Source organism: Emydura macquarii, unplaced genomic scaffold (assembly GCF_026122565.2).
Source record: "Emydura macquarii macquarii isolate MOO-44397 ecotype Brisbane River unplaced genomic scaffold, CSIRO-AGI_Emac_v2 contig_973, whole genome shotgun sequence".
NCBI classification, from domain to species: domain Eukaryota; kingdom Metazoa; phylum Chordata; order Testudines; family Chelidae; genus Emydura; species Emydura macquarii.
The window spans coordinates 668,132-687,026 of record NW_027131110.1 but is presented as its reverse complement, the minus strand read 5'-3'; the positions used below and the strand labels follow the sequence as shown (position 1 = coordinate 687,026).

At 44.4% G+C, this 18,895-nt stretch overlaps 1 protein-coding gene across 3 annotated transcripts in view; it reads left to right on the top strand.

The window, feature by feature from the left end:
* The window catches only part of SMARCC1 (SWI/SNF related, matrix associated, actin dependent regulator of chromatin subfamily c member 1), a 172,773-nt gene that overhangs the window by 131,670 nt on the left and 22,208 nt on the right, over positions 1-18,895 (top strand). For all 3 annotated transcript variants that reach the window (XM_067544507.1, XM_067544506.1, XM_067544508.1), the window contains 2 exons: positions 1,306-1,440; positions 9,006-9,261. In XM_067544507.1, coding sequence (XP_067400608.1) covers positions 1,306-1,440; positions 9,006-9,261 — 391 coding nt within the window. The remainder of the gene's footprint in view (positions 1-1,305; positions 1,441-9,005; positions 9,262-18,895) is intronic.

Below are 18,895 nucleotides of genomic sequence, written 5' to 3'. Positions count from 1 at the left end.
GGGAAGTCCTGACTCCCACTTCAATGGTAAGATCACTGATCACCTTTTCCTAGTAACAATTCCCTATAACATGTCCAGTGGGAGATTCTTGTTCAGCAGAATCAGCTATTTTCCCTGCTCTTCTGATGCCCAAGCAACATGGCACTGCCACGTTGTACCTCAACTTAGTGAAACCAGAGCATAGGATTCTCAAAGCCATCCCCAGGCCCAGTTCTGCAATATCATCAAGCTGTGCAGCTGGCTTCTCTGAGTTCTTTACTTTGTATTTGAGCAATGGGTTGTAATGATAGCTAGTATATGTGATCAGTAAGGTGTACATCCTTCTGCCTTTTTTTTTTTTTTTTTTTTTTTTTTTTTAATGTTTTAAACTTAAAATACTTGAGTAGTGCTTGAGGGCTGTCTCATTTAGATGTCATGTATTTAAATGATTAATCATCCCTAGACATGAATCTGATTATCCACAGTAGTAAAGATAAAGCTTGAGGAAAATATTTTAGACCGTTGGTTTTGTCTGTAATATCTTTTTTTCACTCTTAAATTTTGAATGTAGCTTCAGTTTCTCATAAAAGAGCAATGCTGTAAACTGTTTATAAAGGGAAACTGGGGTTTCTTTTATAGAACCTTTCAGCAAACTTTATACACTGATAATCAAGCGTAGCTACTAAAAGCTGTGTAGACTTAGTCCTAGATTGAAATGGAACTGCCACATTGGGCAGAACTGTAATTTTACTTGTTTGCTGTTGAATATTGTTGTAATGGGATCCACTTTTAACTAGTTACATAACCTGCAGTTCAATTGAGCAAAGATCTCTAGACTAGCAGCAGTATTTCTATCATTTCCTCAGTCTTCCTAAGTGTTTTTCTGTGTAGTAGCCTCGCAAACACCACAATAATGAAGACTTTTTAGATCACATGTAACTAAGCCACCATAAATCTTTTACCCTTTGACCCATTGTTAACCCCCTGCTCCCCGATTATAATACCTCTACTCCAGTGGCTCACAAATTCATAAGGTTTTAACACAAAATCACATTGCCATGGGGAGTGAGCTCGTCCAGTATTCATTTATATACAAGCTTCACATCTATCTACTTTGAATAAAGACTTCAGAAATACCAGAAGGATTATCATTGTGAAGATAAAGAATTGAAAATGAAAAGAAAATAAATGTTTGGCAAAAGTGAACAAATGGAAAATCTAGGACACAATTCATACTTGGTTTCTCAATCCTTTCAAGCATTGAGCTGTCTATTTTGTAAAGGTTGTGTGGGGGGGGTGCTAAAATGGTGTGTTTTTTACCCTCAGCACCTAGCAGCAGTGGAAGAAAGAAAGATCAAGTCCTTAGTAGCCCTTCTGGTGGAAACACAAATGAAGAAACTGGAGATCAAACTTCGTCATTTTGAGGAGCTGGAAACGATCATGGACAGAGAGAAAGAGGCAGTAAGTGCAGAAGACTAATTCTCTATAATATCCTAGAGCAAGCCAAGGGCTGGAGAGATCTCTGCATGTCAGAACAGTTGGTGTATTAGCAATTGCATCTGTTCCTTACCCTTTAAATATACAGCTCTTGTTAGCTCCTCTCGGGTATATCTACACTGCAGTTAAAAACCCACGGCTGGCCTGTGCCAGCTGACTTGGATTCGGGCTAAGGGACTGTTTTAACTGTGGTGTGGACTTTTGGGTTTGGGCTAGAGCCCGGGCTCTAGGACCCTGTGAGGTGGAAGGGTCCCAAGTTTGGAGAGAGCCCAAATGTCTACACTACAATTAAACAGTCCGTTAGCACCAGCAGAGTCGACTGTCACCAGCCAGCCACAGGTTTCTAATTGCAGTGTAGACATAGCCCTAGAATTGAGTTACTCGTATTAAGCTGTTTAATTCACCTCGCTGATGTATCTACCCAGAGCCTCTTCTGTAGTGTAAAAGAGTGAGTTAGTACTATGTGTTCTCCATTGGCCCCCTAATTTGCCTCTCCCTCCCCTTCCCACTCCGACCTCCGCCCCAGGATTAATTCTTTGATGATGTGCAGAGATTACATCTGATGAGTAGGTAGAGAGGAGCAGTTTGTGATTCATGGATGGCTGTTCTTTCCTCCACAGGGAATGGTGTCAGGAGAAGCTTTTCATATGTAGCTGGGTTATGGTCTCTAAGAAACCAACCCCATGCCTTTTCTCTCCTGCTGTGATTTTAGACCTAGTTTGGTCTTTCAGTCTGCTCCTCCAATTTTTTTATGGGATTTGCTTTTCCAGCTCCACTGAGATTCTCACTTGCTCTGTGCTTTTATTCAGTATTCTACTCAACCTGAAGTGCACTAGCAGAGTGGGTGCATTCCTGTGGACCGCATTCAGCTCCCTGATCTTCACAGGCACTTTAAGCTGTGGAGGAACTACCTGAGTAACAGATCTCTGAGCAGGAGAAAGAATGGGCAGCTCTAAGAGGGGAGAGAGCAAATGGAGAGCTGCCAAAGCAGAGCAAAGAAGAGGATGCAGTCATAGGGACGAATGGGAATGATAAAAAATAATGGGGAAGTGGCAGGTCAAAGGGGACAGAAAAAGAAAGCTAAGAAAATTAGACCAGCGAGAGGGAGCCAGGAGGACAGAGATCTTGGAATGTGCTCAGATTGGCATGGAAGGTGAGGAGAGACAATGGAGGGAAAAGAGGAGGAGTTGGGCAAGCAGGATAGGGTGATTACTGATCAAAGGAATCATCATTCTGTCTCGGGGAAGGGATTTAGCATAATAGGAGGGGCTAGGACACAGATTTAATTTGGTTTCTGCTCTTTTGAAACATGACAGTCCTAATAGAAATTAATAGTAAGTAAATGGGTGATTTTTCATGGCTTCCTGAGTTTCTTATTTTAACACCCAGTAATTTCTTTGCCATGCACAGTTAAAATCAGAAATATCAGGGGAAGAAATGTTGTCTTTATAGGATATGCAGCATTCCCTGAACCAGCCTCTATTATATTGATCAGCTGGTTTTTGAATGAGATATGTTATCCTCCCAGCTACTTCAGTGCTGAGCTCAAAGTTCAATTTTTCATCACATTTTTTGCATATTCTGGTGGAGTATTTTGTTTTTTCTCTTAGTAGGCAATGTGGTGGTGGAAGTAGCTGAGGTGATGGTATATTGACCTGTAATTCCTGGGTTTTCCACACTTGCCCTTGTGACATATATTGCAATAGTAAGCAATGCTTTTGGGTACTGTATTATATTAAATGGTTTCTGTATGATTATGATCTTCTCCAGGGGGGAGGGTTACCATAGCTCCTACAGGAACTAAAAACAGTGCAGAGTCACTAAGGTGAATCACTTAGACTAAATCACTCTAGAGAAGTTCCACACACTGAAGTGGTTTGCATACACTGGTTCAAGCTGGATTTTCCAGAGACTGTGAAAAAAAGAAAGCCCTTTTGTTTAAAAAAGGATGAAGCTTGAACTGACTCAGGGCTTTCTTTCTGATCCAGCAAGTGGACAGGACTTTCTGTCCAAGCAGGGCCCCAATCCTTGCAGGAAGTTTGGAATGCTTTGGCCTGTTAAGGCTCCATAAGACTGATGGGTAACTCCTGGAATGTTTAGTGTATGTTTACATTTCTTTATTATTTTATATGATTTCTCTTTAATGCTTTTATCTTAAGAATAAATGTGCTTGCTTAGAGCGGGCTGTGTGGTAACTTGTAACTGCTGGCAACACGCTGTTTGTAGTCCTTGAAGAACATTGCACAGGGGCTGGCCTTTAGGCAGACTGGCTTGCTGAGGGTATCACAGTGTAAGGCAGGGAGCTGTGCAGCCCAAAAACCTCCGGTCAGAATGCAGCAGGACAAGGGTCTCTGCCCAGATATGTGACAGCTGGAGACCTACCTGGACACACCTGGAGTGGACTGTGGGGTGGGGGAGATACAGGTGCAATTCCTGTGAAACAGTGGCAGTCCTGACATGTACATTTAATGGAATCTTAGCATTAGTCAGACTGATTGAATTTGACAAACGGTGGTCTTTTATCACAGCAGAATGTCAACAAGAGTTCTTTGCTTAGTTTCCTCAACTGTTCCTCCAGGCATTTCTGCCTCTGACACTGATTGGCAACTAAAGAAATGGCCATAACTAAGTTGAAAAGGTTCTCTATAGATTTTCTTATCTTTAGGGGAAATACTCCATTACAGTGACAGCCTTTCTTTTTTTCTTTTTTCATTTTGAGGCATCCTGACATTTTCCTTTTTAACATTTTATGTACGAGTTCCCCTCCCTCCCTCCCCGACCCCTGGCTCCTGGTGGCCAAAATTCAGCTTTATTCTGCTGACACTCTGGATATTTAGTGGAGTAATCATGCTGTGGCTGGTTCCATACCCACATGTCCATACGGCTCCACTTGAGCTGTCCCAGCCCTCTCTTATAGTAAAAGTCACCTGCTTGTAAACTCTTAAAAGAAATCTGCAAGTGAGGCTCGGAGGGAAGGGCAATGAGATTTTATGCATAACACATTTTGTTCAATTTGTAATCTGAAGCTATTTCAGTTCTGTCAGCTCTGATTCTGTGTAACTGGAGATTTTATTGATAGCAACATTGTCGACCCAGAAATTGTGGTAATACATGATTGAATGCATTCTTTTTACTGTCAAGAAGAAAGGGTGTGGGAGGTAGATGATGAACCAGTGATGGCTACTATAGTGTGCACATATTAGATATTTATAAGTCATTTCTAATTGTTCATCATTGTGAGGCAGCTTGAAAACGTTACGCCATTCTAAACCTTTACCTGTTACAAATGTTTACAGCAAATATACTGAGGAACCTTCTGTCGCTCCTGGCCATAGCACGTTTTTTCCATTTCCTGTCACCTCCATGAGTCAAGTCGTTCATGCATTGGTTTGTGATGTGGACAGATGCGCCCTGTGATCCAGGCTGAGGCAATCTAATTTAGCTCCTGTGTGATTTTTCATTGTCAGATTATCACCTGGCTTTGAGAGCTGAAAGGTAAATGCCTATGTACTGATGTACTGCTCTCCTGCCTCGATGGAAAATGTGTGTATTGACGACAAACTCTCTTGAAGCCTAACTCCATATGGACATAACAATCTGTTACGTGTCTTTTTAAACCAGTCTCTTTGTAGTTCTCCGGGAGGGTGGCTCAGCAGTTTCAGAGCTAGCATGTGGAACCTGCTGCTTTGGGCTGTGAATCATTTTTAGGCCTGACCTGCATCAGTATGTTTCACCCTTCATCTTTCATGAGTCTCTTTTTCGTGTGGCTGGCTGTCTGTTGTCCACCTATCCTTTTTGCTATCCCAATGGGGGAAATGTGTAGAAGAAACACTTTCATCAGCATTTAGATCTGATGCCTATTGCTAGACATTTCTTTGCATTGTGAGGAATTTTGTAATGACATTCTACTGGATTGCCCTCTTTACATGTATGGCCTGCGGATGGAAAAACAGAAATGTGTTAGAATATAAAAGTAGGCTGCAGTGGTATCTCTTTTTATTAAGCCTTGCTCTCAGGGCACTTGAAGCAATTCTGCTGTGAACTGCCTGCCACCTATTGTTTCTGTTTTCACACATGCACCATTACACCATTGGTGTATTTGTCTTTTCATTTTAGCAGGTTCCCCTGGTAAAGTGTCAGATTGGTCAAGGACAAAGAAATTATGGCAGCATGAATAAACACATTCTGGTCATTACAAGCTGAAAAACAGCCTCCCACAAGAGCTGTGCATTATTCATTAGCTCGGGTCCCCATCTGGTTGTTGGTGAATGCATGCTCTGTGGTGGAATGGTTTTCACACACGCTTTGGTAATGAACAGTGTGCTATATAATGTTTTGTTTGTGGAGTGGGTTCTTCTAGAAATTTTATGTTTGCAAAGAGCAAAGGATTCTGAATGCAGACAAACTGATTTTAGACACATAACTTGGATTGTAGCTTTAAATGCTTCTATTTGAACACTGAGAGAAAAGATGCAAGTTTATACAATATGGGTATTTGGCTCCTGGGGTGGGGAGAATGTTTTTGGTTTTTTTGAGTAATCACAACTTCTCTCTTTGGTTTCATTCTTCCTGGGGAAGCAAAAGAAGAGTTTAGTCTATATCCAGACATGGCAGTTCTTCACAGAGCCTAACTCACCTGTGTTGAGGTTACAGGGAAGCTGGGAAAGGAATTTATTAGCAGTGTGTCTCAGAGATTGATATTTGGTCTCTGATCAGCTTCCTGGCTAGCAGGGAGGATGTGTTTTAAAATAATGTTATCAAGCTGGCAAACTTTATATGTGACTCTCCAGAATCCAGTTTCCCCGTGTTTTTGCTGCTTCTTCGAGTGCTTGGTCATGTCAATTCCAGGTAGCTGTGCGCACACTGCGTGAACAATCCGCTGGAAAGTTTTCCCCCAGAGTACCCATAGGGTCGGCTGCGGAGCCCCCTGGAGTCATGCCTCTATGGCCTCTATATAGGGCTTCGCTGACCCAACTCGCCTCAGTTCTTTCTTACTGCCCATGACAGTCACCGGAACAACCAGTTTCTCTTGCTTCACAAGTGAGTCCCCCCTTTATTGTTCTTTCTGTTAAGTATCTTAGTTAAATAGTTAAAGTAATTAAGATTTAGTTATTGTTACTATAGCTTAGGATAGTACTCCCGATTAGCTTCTCCCCTCCCCACCCCGGGGTTAGGGCATGCCTGGCTTCAAGCTGTGCGAGTCCTGCAAGAAGCCTATGTCCAGGGACAACCGGCACTCCTCCTGCCTTAAGTGCCTGGGAGAGTTGCACCTGCAGGAGCATTGTAAAATTTGTAGGAGCTTCCGTCCAAGGACCCAGAAGGAAAGGAGCCAAAGACCTAAATTCCTAATGATGGAAGAGGCTCTTCATCCTACGGACGGACGCTTCAGTGGAGCAAGGTCCCAGCAAATCCGGAGTGCTCCGGCCTTGGTGAGAGAAGGGCCGCATAGTAAGGACTCTACTAAGAAGCTGTGGTACCGACATAACTCCCCGGCACCAAAGACCTCGGCACATGGAACACAGCGGCACCGTTCCCATTCCCCGGTGTCTCACAAGAAGAAGAGGTCGGAAAGGGGGCGCTCACCAACAGCAAGATCATCGGGAAGAGAAGTGGGAAAAGTGAGACCCGTGCCAGGCCACTTAAGCCCTGACCCACAAGGCATGGCACCATTGACCCTGGCCTTGGCAAGGGGTTTGTTGAGTCCGGTGCCTGTGGTGTCTCCGCCAAGGTAGTTACTGGAGGAGGATTTCATAGAATCATAGAATATTAGAGTTGGAAGGGACCTCAGGAGGTCATCTAGTCCAACCCCCTGCTCAAAGCAGGACTAACCTCAGCTATATCATCCCAGCCAGGGCTTTGTCAAGCCTCAACTTAAAAACCTCTAAAGATGGAGATTCCATCACCTCTCTAGGTAACCCATTCCAGTGCTTCACCACCCTCCTAGTGAAAAACTTTTTCCTAATGTCCAACCTAGACCTCCCCCTGCAACTTGAGACCGTTGCTCCTTGTTCTGTCATCTGCCACCACCGAGAACAGCCTAGCCCCATCCTCCCTGGAACCCCCTTTCAGGTAGTTAAAGGCCGCTATCAAATCCCCCCTCATTCTTCTCTTCTGCAGACTAAACAAGCCTGAACTCCCCTCCACTCCTGAGTCTTTTGAGATGGTGAGGGAGCTGATAGAAGAGACAGCCCAACACTTTCACAACACAGTATATTATTATGCAGCAGGGTAGGGATGATGCCGCTTTCGGAAGAGCAGTGGTGCAGTCTGGGGGAGTTTAAGTTCTGACCCCTCCTCCGGTGGTACGGTTAGGGAGTCACCTACTTGGAATTGACATGAGCAAGCAGTCGAAGAAGAAAAAACAGTTACTAACCTTCCATAACTGTTGTTCTTCAAGATGAGTTGCTCATGTCCATTCCAAAACCCACCCACATACCCCACTGTCAGAACTATTCGGCAAGAAGGAACAGAGGAGGGGAGGGTCGGCGGAGCCCTATAGAGCGCCATAGAGGTGCGACTCCAGAGGGCTCCACAGCCGACCCTATGGGTACTCTGGGGGAAAACTTTCCGTCATACTGTACACGCAGCATGCACACATCTACTTGGAATGGAGATGAGCAACACATCTCGAAGAACAACAGTTACAGAAGGTTAGTAACCATTCTTTCCTTTCATGAGTATCTGAACAAAAGAGGATCTGGATGGATCTGGTGAAAGCTATGTTGCGGTATATCTCACTAGGCTAAAATGTAGAGGACCAAGGACTCTTATACCTTGCTGGTCTTATAGTTAGCTAAGGTTTATGGATGAGTTTTTCTAACCATAATGAGAAGATCGGTCTATTGACAGCCTCATAGTAAGAAACATCTTCTGCAGCTGGCTTATTTATTCAAAATCTAGGTTACCTGTTACAAAGCTTTGTATCTAAACCACAATAACACATTTTTAAAAAGTTCAAGGAAAAGACAACTGGCCCAAACACGAAGCAGTACTAGCCTGAGCAATCCAAATCAATAGTTCAGGTGTGTCATGAACCATAGATTTCACTCTGGAAATCTAGGCATAGAATTAGGACCCTGTATGATCTTTGTGAGCACCTGCTGTTGGGGCAGGATTTGGTGGTGAAGTCTTTCCATAGAACACTCCTCTGGTTGTATCCAGTTCCTTCTTACTGATTGTCTTGCCCACAATGCAGCATAGGGGAGAAACTGGATCAGAAGAGAGAGCGATAGCAAGTGAAAGTGGACGGAGGTGAAGAGTTTACACAGTCTATCTTGGGTTAAACTATAGTTGTAGTGTCAAGGTCTTCCCTGGAATGGAAACACCATGGTGGAGTTAACTAACTGCTGTGGGTTGTAGTGGACATTGTCCCTTTTCAATGGCGCACAGTATCATCCTGACTGGAAAATAGTGGTGAGCTGAGCAGGTAAATGGCCAGTCAGCAATAAGAATTCCTTACATTGTGGGGAACACGTCGTACATCTTTTCATATTTCTAATTTGAACATTTTTCTCTTGTTCTGACTGCAGTTAGAGCAGCAGAGGCAGCAGCTGCTGACAGAACGCCAGAACTTCCACATGGAGCAGCTGAAATATGCAGAATTAAGGGCCCGCCAGCAAATGGAGCAGCAGCACAGTCAGAACACACAATCGCACCAGCATTCCAGTGGGCCTGGCATGAACCCACTTGGGGCCCCGGGTCATCCAGGCATGCTGCCTCATCAGCAGCCCCCTCCATACCCTATGATGCACCACCAGATGCCACCCCCTCATCCACCACAACCTGGTAAGGGTTTGTAAGAGAAGATCAGTTCATGATTGATTAAAGCCGGAGGAAGAAGTGATGGCAGATAAAACTACACAGAGAGCCGCTTGTGTACTTATTTAATGTAGTGTGTGTTTTTATTATAAAGGGTGTCTGCTGTTATAAAAGGGAAATGCAGTTTGAGGCCAGAATGGCTAACATTCATGTATAATGCAGTTTCATTTGGTAACTTCTGTGACTTGCCACAACTTCAGCCTTTATGAGCTAATCCTTTTACAGGCAAGCAGAAAATACCTTTCATTCTGTCTCTAACTGCCCTGTACTTTACTCCTTGATTGCTTCAGGTATCTGTCAGTGGAGCTTGGAGTCGCCTCAGTGTTACATCCATTCATTTTTAGTGCTGCTAAACCAGGAAAAAAGCAGATGTAAAACACAACCTGAAATAGTAGTTAATTTTCAGGTAGTCTGTGCCTCATAAACCAGCAAAAAGCAAGAGACTCGCTTTTCTTCTTTTTTTTTTTTTAAATTCTTTGCAGGTCACCTTTACAAGTGATGTTGACTTTGAACTATATATAGGGAGACATTAAAGGATCTCTGGGGTTCAGAAGGTGGTGAAATGGTCAGAGCAGGTGGAAAGAGATTGTGTTAGTTGCTGGATTTTTAGACTGAAGAGTGAAGAAGTATGAATCAGGGAGGATTAATGGATAGAGTGATGATAGGGAATGTTGTAGTAACTCAGGTATGAGAGTTACAGTGTGGGACTATGAAGGGAAGAGCAGATTTAGAAATGTTTTAGAGAGTGAAATGACAAGATTTGAAGAGAGTCTAGATGTAAGAAGAGAAGGACATAAGAGTCCATGATAACCCAAAGTTGTGAACTTCAGAGACAGGAGGATAATGAAAACTAATTGTAATAATATGATAAATCATGGATTTATTCTGCTACAGAGTGTTTTGTATTCTACAGTGATGCTCCAAAATATGGCATTTTACAGTAGTAATACTGCAATGTTTGGGGCAATACCATAGTATTAAGCTCAAGAGATTTTTTTGAGCCAAACAAAAATCCTTCAAAATTTGGAAATCTGTTCTACGTGAAGCCAATAAACAGCATAAATTACAGCTGGCAATAAGTAATAGGGAAATTAGGAAAGATGTGGACAAATTGGAAAGAGTCCAGAGGAAAGGAATAAAAATGATAAAAGGTCTAGAAAACCGGACCCACGAGGAAAGGTTAAACATGCAGTTTTTTATTCTTGGCAAAAGAAGACTGAGGGTGGACCTTATAAGTCTTCCAATATTTTAAAGACTGTTATAAAGAGGACTGTGATCAGTTGTTCTCCATGTCCACTGAAGGTAGGACAAAAAGTAATGGGTTTAATCTGCAGCAAGGGAGCTTTAGGGTAGGTATTAGGAAAAACTTTCTAACGATAAAAGTAGTTAAACTCTTGAATAGTCTTCCAAGGGAGGTCAAGGAGTCCCAGTCACTGGAAGCTTTTAAAACAAATTGGACAAATATCTGTCAGGGATTGTCTAGGTTTACTTGGTCCTCCCACAGTGCAAGGATCTGGCTGTTGATGGCTTCTCAAGGTCCCTTCCAGCCCTACATTTCTATGATTCTAAAGTGTGTTTCTAATAGCATTTCCTTACAGACCTGTAACGTATCTCCACGTGCACCACCTGGGTACCTGAGACATGGGGGATGGACAGAACTGAGTGGGAAATCACTTTTGGTTAGGAACATTAGCGTGTGTGATCATGTGAGCTAGTGTGCTTGCCTATAGTAATTAAAAAGCATAATTAATATCTCTAATCGTTTTCATCAGTGAATATTTTTACTGATGATATATTTCTCTTTTCTCACTATCCGGCCTCTGTGGAGCACCCAGGCTAATGCTTCAAGTCTCTGATACAGCAGAATTACCCACCAGGCGTCAAGTCCTTGTGACTGCATATTGCTATTCCTAGGACTCTCTACATTTCCCAGTTAGATTGTCTACGGCCTAATTACAGCATTTGTCATTGTGGCTGGCTGCATAATGGATCCAGATTCTGTCTGGATCAAGCTGGGGAAAGGAAGCCTCTGAAGTTTCTGATCCAGACTCATGTGATAGGTTGCATTGACATGGGGCTGAAAAGGGGGCATGAACTAAAGCTAATGGCAGAGTGTCATTGAGAAAGTAGCAACCTCAATGTATCACGTAGTAGGCTGGCTTCCCTTCTGCTCTGGAGAACAGTTACAACGATTGAAAGGAAAAAAGAAGAGAAGCACCCGGTCTCCTCTGTCCTCATCCACTAAATGTCTCTAACATTCTTCCATAAAACCTTAACAAACACCTCTTCCAGATTCTACCATCAGCAAGTACAGCACATGGTGTGCTGCATGTCTGTATTGGATAGAAATCTGCATGGGGCAGGAAGGACCAAACACGCTGCTTGCACTTATCTTGTATCTTTTTTTTTACACACTTACAAGGTCTTCCTATCACATAAATGGGTACTTTTCCAGAGGTTTTGAGAGGAAAGGTATCATGTTCCATCCTCCCCCAGGAGCTCCACTTTCAAAAATCCTTAAATCCAAGGAATGGCAGGTTCTGGATCCTGACCGTTCCTCCAGTTTGAGACAGTTCATCTGCATCTCTTTTCCTACAAATACCAGAGCTATCTCAGATTTGGCCATGAAGCCTCTTCTAACCCAGCAAGCAGAGCAGATAGGTCAGCTCTCCCATCCCTGTTATCATCCCATCTCTTACAGATAAATGTTGGGGCAGCAGTGAGCAGTATTCTTCTCCCAGCAACCCTCCCCCATCTTCCTTCTAGGGAACAATTTTTTCCCAGCCTTCATTCCTGAAATGGGATCACCTTCCACATTCCTTCCCTCTTTGTTGCCCTCTCCCTCAAATAGGATGACTCAGACAAAAGGTGAAGTGGTGCTCTGTTTTAAAGGAGAACCTCTAAGAGGCTTCAGAAGGGGAGCTGTGCCGCAAGTGTTCCAGCAGCCCAGCCTGCAGACTCTTCCGTTGCATAAGCAGCTTAGACTCTGGATGGGTTGTTGGGATTTGGCATTTCTTCACCCTTCCTCCACTTCAGACACTGCTTGGAGACCCTATCACAAGTGCTTCAGACCCAGCAGGCAGGTCAGTCTTCATTGATTGGGGGATTCTATGACAGGGAGTCCAAAAATCCTTTTGAAGTCCCAGCCCATCCTCCTCAAAGGGGAAAAGCTCTGTGATCCTCTCTCACTTTTTCAAGTGGATTTTGGTGTCCTTTGATTGAGAAGATGGGGTTTTTTTTCTTTCTGTCCAAAAGGAGGGTCTGGGTTACCTCATGGATGTTTCCCTTTGTTTCCTCTGTAATTGCTTATTGGACAGAGGGGCTCAAAACCCTCCTTGTGGGCTAAGGGTCAGATTTTCAAAGATATCTACATTTCTAAAGCTGCAGGTAGGTGCCATTGAAATGAATGGGAGTTAGGCACTTAGGGCTTGATTTTCAAAAACACCTAAGTCCCAAAAAGGAGACACTATCTAGAAAGAGGGAGAAATCTCCTGATGGAAATAAGTATATTCCTTCAGAAAGGCAAAAGAAAAGCGCACACGCAAAAAAAAGCCAGAATATGCAGTAAAAGTTTAAGAATCATTCCAGATTCTCCTCCTCTGGCTCTAGCTTTTCCTCAGAAGATATCAGGAACTTTGTCAGTTTTCCATGATAATCTCAAGCCAGTGAGGCAGAAGAGGTGCTTTCCACCAGCTATGATTGAGCTTTGTGGCAGCCACCATTGAGATTCATCGGTAAAAGAGGGCAAGCAGGCGAAGTCCAAAGGCAAATATCTTCCACGGATCTATTTTGTTCACCAGTGGTAGAGGAGATGATCTATGCAATTCTCAAAGACCACCTTCCTGCTCATTCAGACAGTTTTGGTGAGCTCCCCACAGTGAGAATGCAAACCCCCTGCTGTGGATAAAAAAGGTCTCCATGGCTGTCACCTCAGTATTAAATTAACTAAAAATATGCCACAACAGTTAGGTAAATAATTGTATTATCAGTTATTAAAATTTTGCCTTTTCGTTCAAACGTCATCCAGAACCAGTTTTCTTTGATGTGGAGGTTGAAATTATTTAGTGAATAATTTTTTTAGTAATTCTTGTCTTGTAGCATGTTTGCAAGCATTTCACAGTGAGCATCCAAAATTCAGAATTTGAGCTATTTTTAACTGTGTGGACATGAGTCATATGGTATGTTTCATTTTCCTGATTGGCTTAGTGTAACTCCAGGATTCTCTTTTCCTGTGCAAATATTCAGGCTCTTGGATTCATAATTTTCTTCTTGCTAATATTCTCCAGTGTTCACTTAAGTTACTGTTCTGTTGAATGCTCCTGCCATTAAATTCATTGTCTAGGATCACAGGAGGAGTTCAAACTGATATTGGTGGGAAATGCAAACTGATATTTGCAGAATTCTCCATGTTACAACCTGATAAATAAATGTGTAACTATGGACTTACTAATTTGTGTTAACACGGTCAGTCTTTACAGTCTTGTGAAGCCTGGCTGGTGACTATATTCTGTGTATTCTTGATTGCTTGGTATAGCGGTAGCTGTGCTAATTCCTGTTTTGACAGAATGACCAGAGTTAATTCTACTTAAAGCCTGGCTTAAAGGTTACTTTACTGTGGCTTTAATACTGCCTGGTGAAGGCTGTTGACACAGCAATAGGAAGGGGAAAATGTTATGCACATGTGTCTCTGTTGCAATGTAGACAACCACTGGAACCCTTGGAAGTAGAGGGTTTGGGTTCTTTCCAATAGCAGTGTGGTGGCCATGTCATCTCACCTAAGCCTGACCATGCAAAAAGTACTCTGTAAAATAACAAATAACGGAGTCAGCCAAGGGGCCACAATTCCATTGAGGTTACTATATGATGCTTTAACTGCTTGACTTGTCCTGGCTTTTTGATGTCAGCAAAGCCTTTCCAGAGACTTTAAGCACCTCCTAACTCTGTACAAGTATATATTATTTAAGATGCATACATATTTTAAGGTAGCCAGTGCAGCCATGCGTAGCGATTGTCCTCTTTAATGTAGCTGGGTAAACAGCTTGTCACTTCTTGCAAAAGAATCTTACAATATATGTGAAATGTAGAGAAACAATGGTGAGCCTCCGGTTGCTAGGAGTCCAGTCTAACCGAGCCCAGAGAGCCCCGGCACAGTGCACCCTGGCGTTCAAGTTGGTGCTTGTATAATCAGCAAGTTGCAGCCTATGTAGTCTCCGGTGAATGAATTGTGCTAGAGGGAAGTGACAGAAATACAATATGCAAGTGAAGCGGAACCACCTCCTCCTCCTCCCCCCCCCCCCTGAGATTTGATGCTAAACGAGTTAGTGGTTAATTATTCACAGTTCTTGACTCTAGAATTCTGTCTGCAGCAGCATATTGGAGAGGACAGGCTGAAGAAAGGATGTGTCTTGAAGACTAGTTAGCAATATGGGTTTCTGACTCTACTTCTGAAAATCATTCACCACGGGAAAGAGGCATGTCTAGTGACACCACAAAATTGTTCTGCAGTGAAGCTTGCAGACAGTGCCCGGAAAGGATTTTCCTGCTCTAACCATCCTCCAATCTAAATGTCATGAGCATCTCAAAAGTGATTTATTTGCTCAGGTGAGAGCATGATTTCATGCAGAAATATCTTTTTCTGCTCAGCCAAAGAGCACTAGAGTAACTTCTAAGTGGAGAGTCATCAGCTTCATTCTTTTTCTGAACTCCTATCCCCAGGAGTTGATCTTCCTTCACTTAGCATTGATTGCGTTAGCAATTTGCAATTTGTTTAAGGGGGGTGTACTAGTGCGAAAGAACTTGCAAGTGTTAGAAGACTACACAGCTTTCCGCTTCTCTTCCTCCTCACCACCACTTTAAAATAAAATCAGTGAAATATTGCTAGAGATTAGGAATCAACTGGCTAAGCAGCAGTTCTGCAGAAAAGACTTGGGGGTTACAGTGGACAAGAAGCTGGTTTGTTGCCAAGAATGCTAACAGCATATTGGGCTGCATTATTAGAAGCATTGCCAGAAGATCAAGGGAAGTGATTATGCCTCTGTTCGGCACTGGTGAGGCCACATCTGGAGTATTGTGTCCAGTTTTGGACCCCCCACTACAGGAAGGATGTGGACAAATTGGAGAGTCCAGCAGAGGGCAACAAAAATGATTAGGGGGCTGGAGCACATGATTTATGAGGAGAGGCTGAGGGAACTGGGCTTGTTTAGTCTGCAGAAGAGAAGAGTGAGGGGGGATTTGATAGCGGCCTTCAATTACCTGAAGGCAGGTTCCAAAGAGGATGGAGCTAGGCTGTTCTCAGTGGTGGCAGATGACAGAACAAGGAGCAACGGTCCCAAATTGCAATGCGAGAGGTGTAGGTTGGATATTAGGAAAAAGTTTTTCACTAGGAGGGTGGTGAAACACTGGAATGGGTCATCTAGAGAGGTGGTGGAATCTCCATCCTTAGAGGTCTTTAAGGCCCACCTTGAGCCCTGGTTGGGATGATTTAGTTGGGGTTGGTCCTGGTTTGAGCAGAGGGTTGGACTAGATGTCCTCCTGAGGTCCCTGCCAACCCAAATCTTCTATGATTCTATGAAACCTGTCTTAAGACCCGATCCTAGAACCCTCAAATGGCTGCTTTAACGGAGGTTTGGGACATCTAATAAAGACCATGTGGCAGTTCATTAAGAATGGCTTCACGTATGTGTTTCACTGTAACATGAATGTGTCATTCAGTACTATTAAAAGTAGCGTTTCATCACTGGAGAATATCTCAAATCTATAAACAAGTAAGGATTTTTCAGCAAGCTAAATCTCATTTTAGTGAATCTTTTGGTTTTATCTTCTCAAATGTCTGCTGTTTTTAAGCTCTCTCCCTTATGTAGGTCACACTTTGACGTTTTCTGCTTTAGCCTCTGTCTTTTTGAAGCTGTATCTTTCTTATTTAGTGAAAAGGCATATTATCTCTGTAGAAATAGCAATTCATTTTGCCATGCTGGTGATTGTAAAGCCTAATTGATTAATCCAAGTTTGGCTAGGTACTATTAGTTGAATGAACTCTTAGTGTGAGATTAAATGGAGATATGATAGGATCATCTCTTGCAACCATTGTTAGCTGCCTTTAAAATAAAATTGCATGCATTCTGCTGCAGTAAGCTAAGGAATAAAAAGATAACCTTGCCCTTAAACACAAATGCACAGAGCTTCTATTGGGTAGTGTTAAAGCCCACAACTTAACATTCAAAATTTGCACACACAAAAATTCACTTGATCTAATTGTAACATTAACAGTCAGACACACAGCTGTCTTCTGGGCATCAGTATATAGTAGGACTCAGGAAATAAACTCATGATACCAATAGATAAGCCTTTACTCCCCCATATAAAGCTCTGAGTTAAATTCTCTTTAACAGTAGCTTAACCAGCTGTTAATATAACAAGAATAAAAAGGGCTTTGATTTTTTCCTTCCATCCAAGAAGCTCCTGTCCACAGTTAAGCTTAGAACTTTATTTGAAACAGTTTCCATACAGTTTTTTTAAACTGTATTACGCTTTACTGTAGGTTAGCTAGAATGGCTGTCTGTAGCATGAATTAGTTGAAAGTGTTTTAAATAATGGTGAATGTTCTTTAATGTAGACAGAGAAGCTTTGTAATACAATGCAAGGACGGGAGGAAGAGGAAAGCCAGCCTACACTTAGAGATTCTCATACTTCAAGGGGGGGGAGATACTACTTGAGGTACATCTCACAGGAGAAGATGGAAGAGCCCAGGTGCCCCTTCCAGGACCATATCTTTGTTGGGTGGGGTCTCTTCTTCATCAAATGGTGGTCCCCAACTGGGGGAGGGGGGTTTCTTTCTCCTTTCCATCCTCCATCTTTTTCCATACAACACACATGCATCCATCTTGGCTTTCTTTACTTGGCTCTCTCTTTTGGACCACAAACAGTGTCTGAATTTTGCTGTTCTTCTTCGAGTGATTGCTCATGTCCATTCCATTATAGGTGAGTGCACGCCACAGTGCATGGTTCCCAGAACTTTTTTCCTCTTAGCAGACTCCGTAGGGCTGGCTCTGGCGCCCCCTGGAGTCCTGCACGCATGCCGCGGTATATGAGGCACTACACCCCCTCAGTCCTTCTTTCCGCCCCTGACGGCTGCTGGAACTAGCCTTGCTCTCTGCAAGTGCCATTCCTTTTGTTTGGACTCTTTGTTATTCGAAGTACTTTAGTTAGTTTTAAGTAGTTGTTAAGTGGTGTTAAGGATTAATGTAAGATCTGCAGGGCTTTTAAACTGCGGACCCAGAAGGACCGAGAGATCCGGTTAACAGCCCTACTCATGGAGGCAGCACTCTGCCCCGGCGTCCGAGCCGTCCCGCTCCACGGCACCGAGCGTCACCTCAGTTCAGAGTGCACCACTGGCACCGGGATTGACTCGGCACCGAGCAACATCCCCAGTGCCAAAGAAGAAGAGGCAGCGCGCGGAGCGCAGACACTCCCCTGCACCATCGGTACAGGCAGGCTCGAGTGCAGAGATGCACTGACTACAGCCTGTCAAATCTTCTCCAGTGCCTGTACTTCTGAGCAGAGAGCCTCCCCCGACTCCTGGAAGTGGGAGAGTGCCTCTGCCAACGCCAGAGGCATTTCAGGCGGCAAGAGCCTTGTTGGCCTTGCCCACACAGCCTCCGCTTCCCCCTCCACCCCTTCCTGCTGAGGGAGAAGGGACCGGTGTTCTGGGACAAGCCTGCGTTGGGTCCCCCCGAAGGGCAGTGGAGATCCCCAGTATAGGGAGGAAGATCTCCCGCCGGATGGCACCAGGGATAGAGCGAGGACGCTCCCCCAGAAGTTGCTCCAGGTCGGTGTCGTCGTGCCGGCCTGCTTCGACTCGGGATGCGGAGTCTCCCTCTCGGAGCTGACGTCAGTCCTTAGCACTGGAGGCAGCACAGGCCAAGAGGCGGCACTGGTCGAGGTCCGCCAGGTGACGCTTAGACAGCTCCAGCTCCGCATCCATGGCACCGAGTTCGCCCGCACCGAGGTGGCACAGAATCCGGTCACCGTCAGAGGATTCGGCACCAAGGGGCCGCCCTGCACCAAGGCGCCGCGGAACCCGGTCGCCAAGCAAAGACCCCGCATCGCGCAGTCCCCAACGCGGAACTCGGTCACTGGAGTCAGGCTCGGCATCGCGGAGTTCGGAGCGGTGCCGGTCTCGGTCACCAAAGGGTAGGCAGTACCATAACTCCTCGGTGCTGAGATGGTGCTCCAGTACCTCGAGCTCCTCAGAGCGCACCTATACTCGCCAGCACCATTCACAGCGACAGAAGCGGTCCTCATCGTCCTCTAGCTTGGAGGCGTCAAGAGAAAGGTCCCTGGCACCAGGCAGGGCCCAGGACCGATGCCATGCACAGCACCGCAGGTCTAGTGGCTCGGGGTTCCACGGGGGGACAGTCGTCGGGACAGCCGACGCCCCCACAATGCGCCACAGCCAGCAGCACAGTCAGCCCCAGCTTGGCCCCAGGGTCAATGGCCGCAGCAATGGCCTTATTGGGCCCCATGGAGCATCCAGATGGGACAGGGGCCACAATCCATCCTGTCAGCGGGGCTTCAGTCCATGCCTCCAGCTCAGGAGAAGGCC